Source organism: Cyprinus carpio, chromosome A12 (genome assembly GCF_018340385.1).
Source record: "Cyprinus carpio isolate SPL01 chromosome A12, ASM1834038v1, whole genome shotgun sequence".
Taxonomy (NCBI): domain Eukaryota; kingdom Metazoa; phylum Chordata; class Actinopteri; order Cypriniformes; family Cyprinidae; genus Cyprinus; species Cyprinus carpio.
The window spans coordinates 13,444,101-13,458,773 of record NC_056583.1 but is presented as its reverse complement, the minus strand read 5'-3'; the positions used below and the strand labels follow the sequence as shown (position 1 = coordinate 13,458,773).

Sequence of the window (14,673 nt, the reverse complement as noted above, 5' to 3'; positions counted from 1 at the left end):
TGAACCTGCTTTGCCACTTCCCAAAACTCATATTTCATTTTCAGTTCCTTTCCAATGACAATGAAGAAATTACTAAAATAACACCATAAGAGCTGGTGAGGACTTGAGGTGGTTTCGAGATATCTTTTATAGTGCAGTGATAGAGTGTCTTTGGTGGCCTGATATCATAACAGAAAGGGGAAGAGCTATTGTTAGCCTGGATCGCAGTAATATCACAAGGTCTCATGACTCGGTTGTCTTGTGGACTTTGTCTGCTGTGCCTTTTAATCCATAACACGGACAGAATCTTTAAACAAACCAGAGGGGCAGAAACACTAGAAGGCAGAAATCATTCTTTCTTCTGCAGGTCTCCATTTAATAAAAGTCTACTCATGTATCACCATTGGCTGGCTTTACAAATACAAAGTTTGGCCTTGTCTTTTATTTACTCTACCTCCTCCACAGAGCACCACACATTTCCATTGTCAGTCAGTCAGTCGCATAGTTACATGACGTGAACATTGGAGCACTGCTCAATCCCGATGATCCTTTAGAGCCTACTGGAAAAGGGAAGCAGCTACCCGTGAGACTGGAATTCACGGTTGCTAGGAAACGTGATGGAACATGAATATCACACGTCAGAAAGCTCAGCACTGTGGTAAATAGTTCCCTGCGATGAGATGCGCACATATCTCCCTCGATACAGTGAGCCGCTTATGCCTCATTGGTCTCCACCATTTGTTTGCATTGTGAATGAGCCTTTTCAGTTACCTACACGTGATTACTTAAAAGGCACATCACCATTTGTGCACAGCTTGTTAACAATGAAACACTCGGCAGTGTTTGTATTCAACATGAGGGAACATTTTAAAAAGCCCTTTTAAGGAGACTGTAACTTTAGTGGTTGGTTCAGCAAAAGAGGTTTAGTAGAATAAGCATCCTGCTTTTGAGTTGGAAGATAATTAGCCTGCAAGTCTGACCAGAGGTCCTAGAGCACGTTTTAGGAGCACCAGTTCCATACAGATATTAGGATTTTGAATAGCTGTGGCATTTAGCAGCATGTTATAAAACTTGAAACAGTAGACTAAGCAACCTCAGTGTGCACGTTTAAGTTCTAAGTAGTTTGAAGTCTGTTACTTTCGATCCTGTAAACAGCAGAGCAATGGCCATCAGATTGGCCAGAGAATGCAGTAGTCCCTTAGAAGTTATTTGCGAACATAAATATCAATTTAAACAGAAATTGCACAATTTTTCCTATGTAAGACAGCTTGACTAATCAAGTCTTTAAAATAACCTAATTTCACTGATTATCATCATACAAGGTCACACCAAAGCATGTAGCAATGACAAGTGGGTAAAACCATCTTCATATTACTAGAGTGGACTAACAATTGTAAATCCAGTTTAATAGTAGTGACATATCATGCTAGTTTAATGCTAATTAACCAAAAGACTTCTCTCTTTTGGATTCCACCCGAGCAGTCATTTGAAATAAAGGCAGGGGAAGCAGTTCTTGGGTAAATTGTAAATTTTATTGGAAAACAAATATACAACTTGGAATGGATTCTGAGGCATGGCTGTGCCTTAAGCAGTTACAAAAGAAAAGTGACTAATTAAAAAGCATAGTAAGAACAGAACAAATACAAAAAGATTAGAGTGTATGAGTACCTGGCGATAAACCCGTTAGTATTTAATTCAAAGATGTTGCAATAGTGCAATGCTGAGGACTTTTCCCATTTCTATTTATACTCAGTCCATTGTCCATGCAGAGTTGCACCTCCACATTAAATCAAAAGAGAAAAAAGAATCATGCCAAAAATTGTTGAAATGACACCACACTGTCCGTCAGCTGGACCCTTGATGGCAGGCAGACAGAGCAAAAGAAGTGGAAAAGGGGCCTGTGCGTAGTCAGTATCTGTGCCTATTCGTATCACCTGGTCCCATAACTGCTCCTTCTAACAGACTGTTTACGATGATTAGGAGTTGGGGAAGGCATGAGCACTCAAATCTTTTAGTATACATGCAGATCCTTTGGACAGGAAAGGATGGGGAGAAATTCAAATTAAACATTTTACAGAAATTAAAAACAAGAAAAGGCAGATAATTTTATACAAGAAATTCTGTACAAGGCCTTCACTTCGCTGTCATCATCTGTACAAATTCTACGAAGAAAGAGAAAAGGGTGGATTGAGCATCAATTTGAGTCACTGCAAAAAAAGTGCAATTCTAAATTTGTAACTTTACACAGTTTGCTATGTAAATTATGATACTCACCTTCATAATTGACCTGACCATCTCCATCAATGTCTGCTTCTCTAATCATTTCATCCACCTCCTCATCTGTTAATTTCTCCCCCAAGTTCGTCATCACATGGCGCAGCTCAGCAGCACTGATATATCCATTCCCATCCTAAACAAAGAGAACAATCATCCAAATTAAGTCTAGGAATTTTGCTATGAAAACCATAATAACAGGTTTACTGAAATCAACAGTTCTTCAGAAGCCTTACTTTATCAAAGACACGGAAAGCTTCTCTGATCTCCTCCTCACTGTCAGTGTCCTTCATCTTTCTTGCCATCATCGTCAGGAACTCAGGGAAGTCTATTGTTCCATTACCTGATTAAAGGGTAAAATACACAGTCAAGATAAGTGATGATAATGTTTTAATCATGAAAAAACACTTAATGAAAATGGTTTCAAGTCATATGCAAATTAAACCCTACTCGCAAGAGTTAACATCATGCTGATGGCTAATGTAGCAACAAAAATGTGTCCTCACCATCTGCATCCACCTCATTGATCATATCCTGCAGCTCCGCCTCTGTAGGGTTCTGGCCAAGGGAACGCATGACAGTGCCCAGCTCTTTTGTGGTGATGGTGCCATCCCCATCTTTGTCAAATAGCGAGAACGCCTCTTTGAACTCTGGAAGGATAACCAGGGAAGACACATCAGAGTTTGAGCCACATAATCACAGATTCATAAACCCTACTGCAAATATCATACATATCATTTGCTTTTCAATTTTAGCAATGAACAAAAGGAACAGGTAAAGTTCTTCTTCATGTCAAGCTTTTCGAATATTAATTCCACATGGCCACTTTGCAAAAAAAACCCAAGATCCCAATCCTAAAAGTAGCATTTATTACATAGTTGTCTGTTGCCAAGACCAGTAACAACAAACGCCTCCATCGATAAATGTCTTGGATGACAGGATGCTGTGGAAGAAACACACAAACACCCTGGAGCCATGGCAACAGCTGACAACTAGTGCTTGTTTTAAGGCCTTTCAGTGAAGGCAGTTCAACCAGACCTGCCGAGCACCATTAGTTTCACGCGCAGACAACATGCAAAACAAATCACTTTGCGTAGATGCCTTAAGTGCCTTCTACATTCATTTTCAAAAGACAACATTTTGTAAAAGTCGAGTAAGAGTCAGCACAATCACTGATCAGTTTAAATGAGGAGAATTGATCCTTGCAGGCATAGTAGGGAAAAAACTATTGTGACAAGTGAGAGTGCATTTCAGCAGTGCATGCATTTGCCCAGAGGTCTGAATACTAAAGGGCAACACAAACTCCCCTGTGCCAACAATGCCCATCGAGCAGAGCTGATGAGACTATTTGATACTTCCTGTGATATATCATCAGACATTACAGATGCTTTACAGAGGTTTCCTATTACACAAAACATGGGTCCATTCAAAATATTTTACTAAACACATGTAAAATAATACTGAAGCTTAATGAAATGCATTGGGCTCACTTATCACTATCCAAAGAAACAACACAAAATACAGAACAATTACAACTTTCCCACCTCAATATAACAAAATTAAAATAATTATAATAACTCCATTAATAAACAATATTTAAGTGCTTATTTATATTTTGAATCAGTTTTTATTTGTCTATTTTAATTTTAGTTAAAGTATTAAAAACGTTCTTGTGTTTTTGTCCTGATAATAGTTTTTGTTTATATATAATGAATAAAGGACTATATATAGTTACATACATAGTGTGAATGTATGTATATACATTTTTATTATAAATTACTGTTTTCCACAGACTAAAGGCCTGTTCACACCGGGACGAATTTCGCGCGCGATATTCGCCGACGTTTAACGCCTCGTGACTAAACAAAGGGCGCCAATGTGAGTGTGCACACCGACGCAAAAAACGCCACGCGTAAAAATGTCATTTTTTAAAAAACGCCTCGGGTTCGTTTTTTTGGTTTGACGCACCGCGTCAAAAACTATACGACCAATGAGAATGGCGCTTTTGCACACGTGTCTGGAGCTTCTGAAGTTACAGTAAAACACAACTTGGGGGCGCTCAAACACAAAAACTGTCTTGCTGAGCACACATACCTAACGGCGAAGAAGATATACGCCAAGTAACGTCTACACTGCCGGGAAGAAATAAGACGAAGAAGATGCAAGGCAAGATGAATGTAGAGTTGCTGGTCTCGTTGGTGTCGGAACACAAAAAACTATATGACAAACGCGACAGCGATTACAAAAATCTTGATAAAAGAGAACTAGTATTTCTAGTATTTCTGTTTTACATTAAGCGCCATCTAATGTCAGGGAATGAATTTGCATGTTCACTCGGCTCATCGTCAGCGAAAATCGCTTGGGTGTGAACACAAAAAACGCGTTGAAAAACGCTGGCGAATAACGCGCGCCGATATTCGTCCCGGTGTGTACGGCCCTTTACACACTATGTGTGGCGACACTACCCCTGGGGGAAATCTATATGTATATAATGTAAATTTAAAACAGCAGACGTGCTTATTGAAAGTGCAAATTCATTCTCTGCCAGCATGAGGTGCTTTTGGAGCGGCAGAAATAGCGGTTTCCCATGTAACGACTAGGAAAGATTAAATAAAAATGACATCAAATCTTTTCTGAAGACAGTCAGTTCCCTTCAAAAAAAAAAACATTCATATAAAAACACCTGTGCCACATTTTGATTTTGAAACAGTGCTCATGTTTATTCAACTAAGTCAAAGCCTTTTGGAAAATCTATTTGTGGCGGTCAGTGTTGATATTGTGGCCTTCACAAATAAATCAATGTATGGGAAACCACTGGCAGTGGGCAGGTTTCACAAACCAAAACAGAGGCAGACATTCTGGCCCGAAACGCACATTATCAAAGGAGAATAACTGACTGTAGCATTGTTTTTCAGATGAACAAGTATGTTAATTTAGCATGTTTTTTTTTTTTATATATATCTGCAAACATATTATGGTATTTTTATGCTTTAGTAGAGTCAAAAACTTACATATGGCACCTTTAATGCAATAATTTAAAAAATACACTAAAAAAAAAAAAAAAAAGTATAAATTGTAATTTAACATACGAAAATCACTTAAATTACAGTTACACTTATATGTACAGTATCGGTTATAGTTTAGGTTCACAGATTTCTTGTAAGAAGCTGCAAAAGTTATGAGCCTGCACATTCAAGCAAGCAAAAACCCATCCATGCACACAGTTTTGACTAAGTTACAACCTTAAAATGCAACAAATTAGCAATTATAAAAAAAACTAGAACAGCCAAGCTATTGCAAAACTCTATAATCAAGTACAGAAACTGGAAGGGGTGTGTAAGCAAAGTGCATATCCTTACCAGCTATTTGCTCCTCTGTGAGTTGATCAGCCTGGGGATGGAAAGAGATGACAAACAACCATATTACTTACTACACAGTGTGGAGGATATAGTCACTAAATTCATAGTATTTTGGTTCTCTGACATCAATATCTAGCAACCCGTGTGAGAGCAAACAAAGCCCTCAGATTGCCTGTCTCCAAATGTTACGACACCAGCTGGAGAGAATAAAGTCCCTCCATAGCGACGGTATTTGGACACTCCTAACAACAGCAGTTCATCCACCCACCTGATTCCCAGTGTTTGGTGAAACATTCCCTCGTGGCACTATAGACAGTCATTTTAGAAAGTAATTCAACCTTTTTATTGTTAAAGTAGCCTTGTGCCATAATGCTCGAGTAACCTAGTAAGAGAACTGCAGGCTACTTCATAATGACTGAATCTGATCACGAACGTTACGTTTTAACATGAACGCGCGCATTAAAATGAACGGATATTTGGCCAAAATAGGTGTGATACTGAACATTAATATCTTATGATGGTTCAAGAATTAGAATACACCCTCCACGACTTTATGCAAAAAACACATCACATTACAGTTTTTTTTCTCGGTTTAATTAGCAAAGGTTACTTTTCTTACAGAAATCCGTTATGGCCGGGCAAGCTAACGTAACTTAGCTCACATGTGCTGCTGTCCAGTCAACTTAACAACTAAGTTAAACCAACCAGGACACTTCTGGTTCAAACAGAGCTTATATAGAAACTTATTCTGTCAAAGACTGTATATACTGTGACTTTCTAAACCCTATTACAAAGTTTAGTCAAAACTACGATCTCGATAGGAAAACGGAATGGGCTCAAGCAGACCTCTGAAGTTCAGTAAAGTTAACGTTACGTTACTTCCTTTACGCAAAATCACAAATCCCAAACTCATAGCCTTAGATATTTAAAAACAAGAAGCGGAATATGACAAACATTACAGTAAAACCCGAGAGAATAACGATAGAAGATGCGATGCGGTGGGTAACGTTAGGTTATAACTGTTAGTCCTTCATCCACTCTAACTTATTCGTAAATTTGGCGGCATATTTCTGTAAACGACTGAAGAAAACTCTTTTATCTATTTCTTGACTTCTTTATTTCCGCGAAAATATTTCTTAAGGTCTTTTATCTTTTCATTAACGCATATCCATAATTTATTAGAAATATTGGTGTGCACTCACCATTTTTTCTTTTTACTGCCTGTGTCCCTCCGTCTCCGCGAGAGATTCACAAATGGTGGTCGGAGTATTGGTATAGACCCGCCTTAACGGTCGTACATAAACACCTCCCATCTTGCTGTATCCATCCGCCTACCGCACTGCATTCTGGCTAGGGGTGCGTCGGAAATGCCGCGATATTTGCCCACGAAACTAAACTAAGCTTGAGTAAACGTGATACAGGTCCTTCTTCAAAAACGATATGGTATTGTATTGTGCTATCGGCTGATCTTGAGGCAAAAATACAGGCGGACTATCTGACGGCGGAAGAATACTTATCGCGTTGCGGTTGTGCGGATGCCTCTGATTGGTTCGTTTGTACCTGCAATGCGTCACTCCCTGGTCGCGCACAGTAGAATTTGCCCGGCCATAAATGCCATGTAACGTAGAGCTGAAATAGGCAATCACCTGAGCTGTTGTGAATTCCACATTAGGGGGGCAAAATTAAAGTGTTAATGTTCTTGGTGAATGTTAAGATTTTTTTTTTTTCAATTACATAACACTCAAATTTGATGTAAAATATACCCACATTTCTTAGTATGGTCCTGATATTTACAAGGCATCTTCACACAGATAAGAAAACATATGTTCTCCATAAGAGCTTAATTGTATTGTGTTGGGCTGTAGTTTATGCACACATTGTAAAATTTTTAGATTCAAATAACCTTTTTTAGAATGTGCATTAAATGTGTAAACAAAGGAAAGTTGTGCAACTTAAGTGTAACTTTAATCCGCAATGTTTTTTCAATGTTTTTTTCATCCTTCAGCTGCAAAAATAAATAAATAATTCTGAAAGTGATTCCAAAGATATTGTTTCTCTGTGTTGTTATCTTTATAGTTATGGTGTCCCTATTCTTATCGAATTAGAATGATTATTAAAATGTTATTATTAATGATTATTAAAACTGGTGGTTCTATCAAGATTGAAAACCCTTACTGGTTTAAGCATAACAAGCCCAAAATATCTGATTAAATGTTTTATTGTTGAATGGTCATTTTAAGGCACTCACTGTATCTGCTTTTTTTTAATCATTGAACAAACAAAACAATACAGAAAAAGCAAATCAATAGTCCTATACCATAAAGAAAGAAGTTTAATTAATACAACTTCAAAAAGTCAGAAACAATAGCAAAAGTAGTGATGCCATCAACCAGATCCTGTTGTGTTTATCAAGGCCTACTCAAGCACCTAGCCAGCTTCTCAGTGCTTGACTGCCTTAGCTCCCTCCTTGCAGGCCACCTGTCTCTGGCCATGTCCCAGGTCTGTTGGATACTGAAGGGATGAGAAGACAGACTGTTGCTGAGGGGGGTTGAGGCATTTTCATACCAAAAGAGCAGCAGGAGCAACTGAGATTATCAGTTGAGTGAACAGCCCTCAGTATTGTTAATGTGATGCATTTGTATTGTATTCGTCTTAGGTGCTGTTGGATCATAGGCTTCATTATTTACCCCAGATGTTTTCCATGCCTGTGCACCCCCTCAACTCTAACCACCACCCCTCCAAAAAGGAGATGACTGAATCAAACTTCCTTTTAAGAAAACAGTTACATCTAAAAGAGTACAGCATGAACTTGGGTGGTTCCTGCATGTTTGCCTTTCTAGAGCTTGTAAAACCAAGGGAAAGAGTGAATCATGCAGTGGTTATACCCACAACACATGCAACACGTGTGTTTTATGCCTCTTTCAGGTTACCTAAAAGTTTCCACACTGTCTGGGTGCAGAGGGCTGTCTGGTATCTTAAAACTTTATAATTCCTGTAAGACTTGATCTGTCTTCCTAGGTCTCCACAACATAAAAAAAAAAAAAAAAAAAAAAAAAAAAACTTTTTTTCTGCAGTGTTGCTATTTAGACAGAAAATGTATTGTGCAATATTTCATTTGGGTGGCAACATAAAAATGAGCTTTCAAGGACATTTGTTGGGATAAAAATAAATTTAGTTTTTAGAAGAACACACACACACACACACACACACACACACACACACACACACACACACACACTGTGAAACTAAAACCAACTAAAAACCAAATCAATATAAAATAAAGCTAAATAGAAATTTTCAATAACAAAAACGAATAAAAAGTGACAAAAGCACATAACAAAATGACTGAAACTTAAACTACATTTAAAAATAAAATATAAAATTATAGACTAAAACAGTCAGATTTCATTTTTTAATAGTTATTTTACAACTTTTTTTTATTATGGCCTTGCAATGAGAAAGTGATATTGTTAGGGAAACATTGTAGTGTCATAAAATGTCATAATGATAAATATTATGGTGCAAATACGTGAATATAGCACAATATAAATATGACACTGAAAAATGATCATTATCATGTTCAACTGAATTCACGTACTCACAATTTTAATCTAGTAAAATGAGTACAGCTAAACCACGGTATTGCTTTCAACTATGCCAAGACATTTGGTAATAAGATGCCAGGGTCTGTGAATGGGTAATTGAGGCCATAAAAAGCCATGTGAGACACAGATGGTTGATAATCACTGGTATAAAGAGCTCCTGACCACTCAGGTGTTTACTCAGAGTGAGGGCCATGAAACTGAAGACCTATTAATTCTTAATGTACATTGAGGCTTTGTACTGAATACTGGCAGACTTTGCAACACCAGGCTCCGGTTTCCCAACATAGACCCTTGTAGGGCTGTGTACACGTGTGTCTGTGTGGTTGTGTTGTCGAAGCTGTACATAAAGGAAAAACAGCATGACTGAGGTTGTCTTTCCCTTTCTGAGTATCCATCCGTTTCCCTCTCTCTTTTTTGAATGACTGCCAAAAATCGTGTAGCCAAATAGTAAAGGCAGCAGTTGTCAATGTTAGGCAAACGGCACAAAAATGTGCAAGATACTTAGTAATTATGTTCGAGATTTATACCAAACTGACATAGGCTGTCTGTCAGGAATGCATGGAGGATGTTTTAAATTCAATTCTGGAAAATTCAATTCAGATTTTGTTACAGAAACCACTGTGGAATTCACAGAGGCTTGAATCTTGACTCGTAACAGACAAGCTCTGGATCTTTGGAAGTAAAGCCGGATTTATAAAGGGGATTTATATTCCTACAATCTACCACCTCTGTCAAATTTCTCAATAAGAACAATAAATAAATCAGAATTAAAGGAACAGAAAAATAGTATTTTGTGGCTATTAACATCAGGAGCTTTAAGAGATCAGTGATCTCTTAAAAAAAAAAAGTAGCTTAATTTTTGGTGTTTAGTGTTCAGAGAGATTTGGCTATCTTCATAATTGAAATTATTAAATGTAATGTTATTAGATAATGCAGTCTTTTTAAGTCCACAATGTTCTTTATGTTGACATAATATCTATAAAAGAGGCGACATAATAAACTGCCTGAATGCATGTACATGATAGTGTAAACAAAACAAGACATTCCATAATAAGATTCAAAGAATACATGACTGCAACACTGAATAGGATTAGATTTAGAAGCACTGATTTCTGTCTACAATGGATATAAATTATGTCACATTCCTCTATATTCCTCTATATATAACCTCAAAGATAGCTTTAATTGCTGCAAATAAAATGCTTAAACATGGCAGGTTAAAGTGCATCATAACTGATAATGCAACTAGGATTACTGTTAAACCTTTCAAATCGCTTAACCTAGTAATGGTAAAAAAGCAGTGACCTTACAAGATAGCTTGATAAAGGGAACAAATACATTTTAAAGCTAATTAATATGCTATGAATATTTCTATAATATATTCACCCTAAACTTTCTTGATCAGTGTTGTTGTGTGTCTCAGACATTGTAAACTGCTACCTGTAATTCAAGTACAGCAGAGGCTTCAGTTTCACATACAGTACAGCATTAATATTTAACCATGTATTTAGTGAGACCTATTTGACATCACAGAATGCTCCATATAATTAACAAGGAGCTTTATATGTAGAGAACAAACTGTATTTTTATTCTACTGATCTTTATTAGAGATTGTATCTGTTCGTTAACACGATAGCAAAATACACATGCAATATATGCATCTTCAAGATGAATTCCATATTATATTTAACCTTTTAGACTCTCTCTCTCTCTCGCTCTTTCGCTCTCTCTTTTATTCCAGACAGCCCAGTTTTAGACATCTGATATGCAAGACTTGGCTGTTCTCACACTCAGACACTCTGTTCAGTACTTACTGATGGCCAAGTTACTGAGATGCTATTTAACAGAAAACAACGAGAAGACTAAATATGCATGTCCATTGTGCTGACAATGGCAATTACTGACAAATGACTGAATGAAGTAACAATTGACAGCTTTTTTTTGGCTGGTCCTTATATTGTGTTCTTCCAGAAATCATTTTATTGCCCCTTGTTGCCTTTTGTACTACTGTACTGTCTACTTGTCTTGATGATTTACAGTTATTGACACCAGTATTGCTGGTTTATTTATATATTTAGATATTTTTAGAAGATCAAATACCATACTGTAAGTGCATGTATTATAACAGAGAAAAGTGGCATAAAACAGTAATTTTACATTTTTATTATGGTCTTGCAATAAGAATGTTATATGGTCTGGACAGCATATAAAATAGTGTCATAAAATATATTGACATTAAACATGATGGTACAGATATATGAATATGGCGCTGAAAATGGATCATTAACATGTTATTGTGCACTGAATGCATGTACTCAGGATTTAAACCTATAAATAATGACACCACTATTGCTGCTTATTATGTATCTCTCTCTCTCTCTCTCTCTCTCTCTCTATATATATATATATGTATATTTCTCTCTCTCTCTCTCTCTCTCTCTTTTGCTTCTTGTTGCCTTTTGTGGTGTATGTGGTATTAATGATTATGGTCTTACAGTAACACCACTTACACCACTATTTCTGCATGTATATAAGTTTGACATTATGCACAAATTACCATTATCTGAACTAGAAATGATGACAGGTATATCTCAATACAACAGAGGGTACTGAGGGTACTGTGGGTCCATATTCCAGTGATTTAATCCTCTGCAGTGCTCCCAGTTTTGCCCTGTCACAGCAGTAACAGTCAGACCACTGCATCTGGCCACAGTCCAGAGCGATGCAGCAGGCTGCCACCCCCATTAAAGCAGGCCATCCTGCCACAAAAGGCCACTGCAGAGAACAAACACACTCTCACTCGGCCCATACGGAATTCACTGGAGCACAATACCTCTAACATTAATAGGATTGCATCAGATACAGGTTGTTTACATACATAATTTGGCATGTATATACACATTTAGTCGCAGTCCCTTTTGTATACAGTATATTCATTTGTAACATACATAATCGAATCATTTTATTTATCAACCTGATGTAATCGTTTCTAAGGTAAAGCCTTAAAGGAAGAGTTCACCTAAAATATGAACATTTGCTGAAAATGTACTCATGTTCAGGCTATCCAAGATTGCTCACCAGTGGATCCTCTGCAGTGAATGGGTGCCATCAGAATAAGAGTTCCACAGCTCATAAAAACATCACAGTAATCCACATGGCTCCAGTCCATCCATTAACGTCTTGTGAAGTGAAAAGCTGCGTGTTTGTAATGAACAAATTCATCATTAAGATGCTTTTAGCTTCAAACGGTTGCTTCCTGCTAAAATACGAATCCTCTATACATAATATTACTATTACATTGGAAAAAATTTAATTTTTTGGTGAACATTTCCTTTAATTTTAGTCGGTAATCACCCACCTATTTTTACACTGAACACACACCACTGTACACATCTCAACTTTTCAACGTACAGAATTTTGATAAGATGCGGAAGAGATTTTCTGATTGAATTTTGATTGAAAGAGAAAGCAAGAAATAAAAGTGTCATCTTAAAGCCATAGTTAACTCAAACATGAATATTTAATCATCCTCATGTCATTGCAAATGTACAACTTTCTTTCTTCTGTGGAACATAAAAGAAGATATTTTGGTAATCAAAATATTGTTGGTAAACAAACACTTTTGGTTACCATTGTGACTTTCATTATATAAAAAAATACATTTATCTCAATTTATTTAATTCTCAGATAATCTTCTATGTTCCACAGAAGAAGTCATACAGATCTGGAATGACATGAGGGTGAATAAATGACAGAATTTTAATTTCTGGGTGAACCTCGAATAGGACACAACTGTATACAGATGCGTAAAAACTGATACATATGAGTGAAGGGAGAACTGATAAAACAGATGAAATAATAATGCCTCTGCAGCTTTGGTTTGTCCTTCAACCTGTTTTCTCAAGTTTGAAAAGTGACTTACAGTTCAGTGGAACAAGGTTGCATGTGTGTACATATGTTGGCAAATATACACATTACTTGACTATTCCTACACATGTAGATCAAATGTTTACCTCAGATGATTCCCAGGTCTGTTCATTCAGTGAATGAAGTACAGATACTTTAGAAAGGCACACAGCTGAAGTGGCTGTTATGTAAGGAGTCTTTCATGTAGAATCCCTGCAGAGATGGATCACTTTTCATTCTGGCCTCACTAGCTCAGTCCTGACACCAAGTGACACTTACCTGCTATTGCAACTTCTGCACACCTTGGGTTCCATAACTGTTAAACACTTGAAGCAAGCTAAAAGGTACTGTTGCTTTTCAGCTATTTGCAATAGCGTTATACAAGTCCATTTGTTTGAGTGAAGCTTAGAGGGCTCAAATGATCAGGCCTTTAATTACAGTTTCATACAGAATGGATGGTTATCTAATCCCAGGGAATGAAACAAATAACCATCATTAAATGTGATCTTGCTGATCTGTGATTAACCCGACACATGCAAAACAACTATTTTCAATCAGTTTTAGCTGCGATTCAGGCATATTCAGTTGATTGTGGCAGCTATGTTTGCAGGTTAAACAACAACAGTGTAATATAAATACAAGTCAGTAAATCCCTGGAACAAGGGCTTTTGTTTAATAATTATTTTAATAATATTATGATGTTACTTAAGTGAAGTGACTTAGAATTGAAATGAAACAACATTAATCTGTGCACTCCTTCTTGAAAAATTGTTTCCACAAGAAAACAGAAAATAAATGTTCTATACAAAGGCGAAAACAAAACAACAACAACAACAACAACAACAACAACAAAACATCAATAACATTGTGAAAAAATACTTTTGACTTAAATTTCATTTTAATTTAATTAAATTATTAACATAAATATATTAAAATTATATAATTGTACATTAAGTATTTTTATAATGCAAACATTTACATTTTTAAATAAATAACAAAAAATAAAATATCACATCAAATACGCTAATCCTTTCCATACATGCCAATATTCCCAATAAATTTCCAAGTCCTTCCAGAAAAATAGAGATAATGGTAAAACAACTGAGGACTTGTTTCTTTTTCCAATCCACAGAATTCACAAATGCCATGTAAATAATTATTAAAAAATAACCCTTTTTTATTGAAGAAATAATTGAATATTACAATCAATTTTAACAACTAAGTCCACATACACAAGAAAGAATAACAATCTTAGTCTGTAAAACAGCATTCAAGAGAAGAGAGAATTAAATAAATAAATAAATAAAGTAATAATAATAATAATAATAATAATAATAATAATAATAATAATAAAACATTTTTTATTATTCAAAATCAAAACCAAGGCCTACAGTGCGGGAACTATACAATAAAAAAATTCCCCCATGAAGTTTAACTGTATGTCATTCTTTTTTGTTATTAATTTGCATTAGAGACTCTTTCAAATATTCCATTTCTAATAAAAAATAAATTACATTTTGGTATGCATTTCGCAAATTTTTGTTTATGGA

General features: G+C 36.2%; 1 protein-coding gene across 1 annotated transcript; it reads right to left on the bottom strand.

Moving 5' to 3' along the window:
• Positions 1-1,492: 1,492 nt before the first annotated feature.
• On the bottom strand, positions 1,493-6,943 carry calm2b (calmodulin 2b, (phosphorylase kinase, delta)). Its single transcript, XM_042767658.1, has 6 exons — positions 6,815-6,943; positions 5,613-5,643; positions 2,760-2,903; positions 2,490-2,596; positions 2,254-2,389; positions 1,493-2,141 (listed from the first exon to the last, which is right to left on the bottom strand). Exons 1-6 carry the CDS (start codon positions 6,815-6,817, stop codon positions 2,113-2,115), a joined length of 450 nt encoding a protein of 149 aa, XP_042623592.1. The 5' UTR covers positions 6,818-6,943; the 3' UTR covers positions 1,493-2,112.
• Between the last annotated feature and the right edge of the window lie 7,730 nt (positions 6,944-14,673).

What these genes read in the sequence shown, in the direction of transcription:
- calm2b (XM_042767658.1), bottom strand. An exon ending in CAATGAGGTGGATGCAGATG is followed by an intron (nt 2,597 to 2,759) that starts GTGAGGACACAT and finishes CCCTTTAATCAG; the next exon opens with GTAATGGAACAATAGACTTC. An exon ending in TGGTCAGGTCAATTATGAAG is followed by an intron (nt 2,142 to 2,253) that starts GTGAGTATCATA and finishes CTTTCTTCGTAG; the next exon opens with AATTTGTACAGATGATGACA.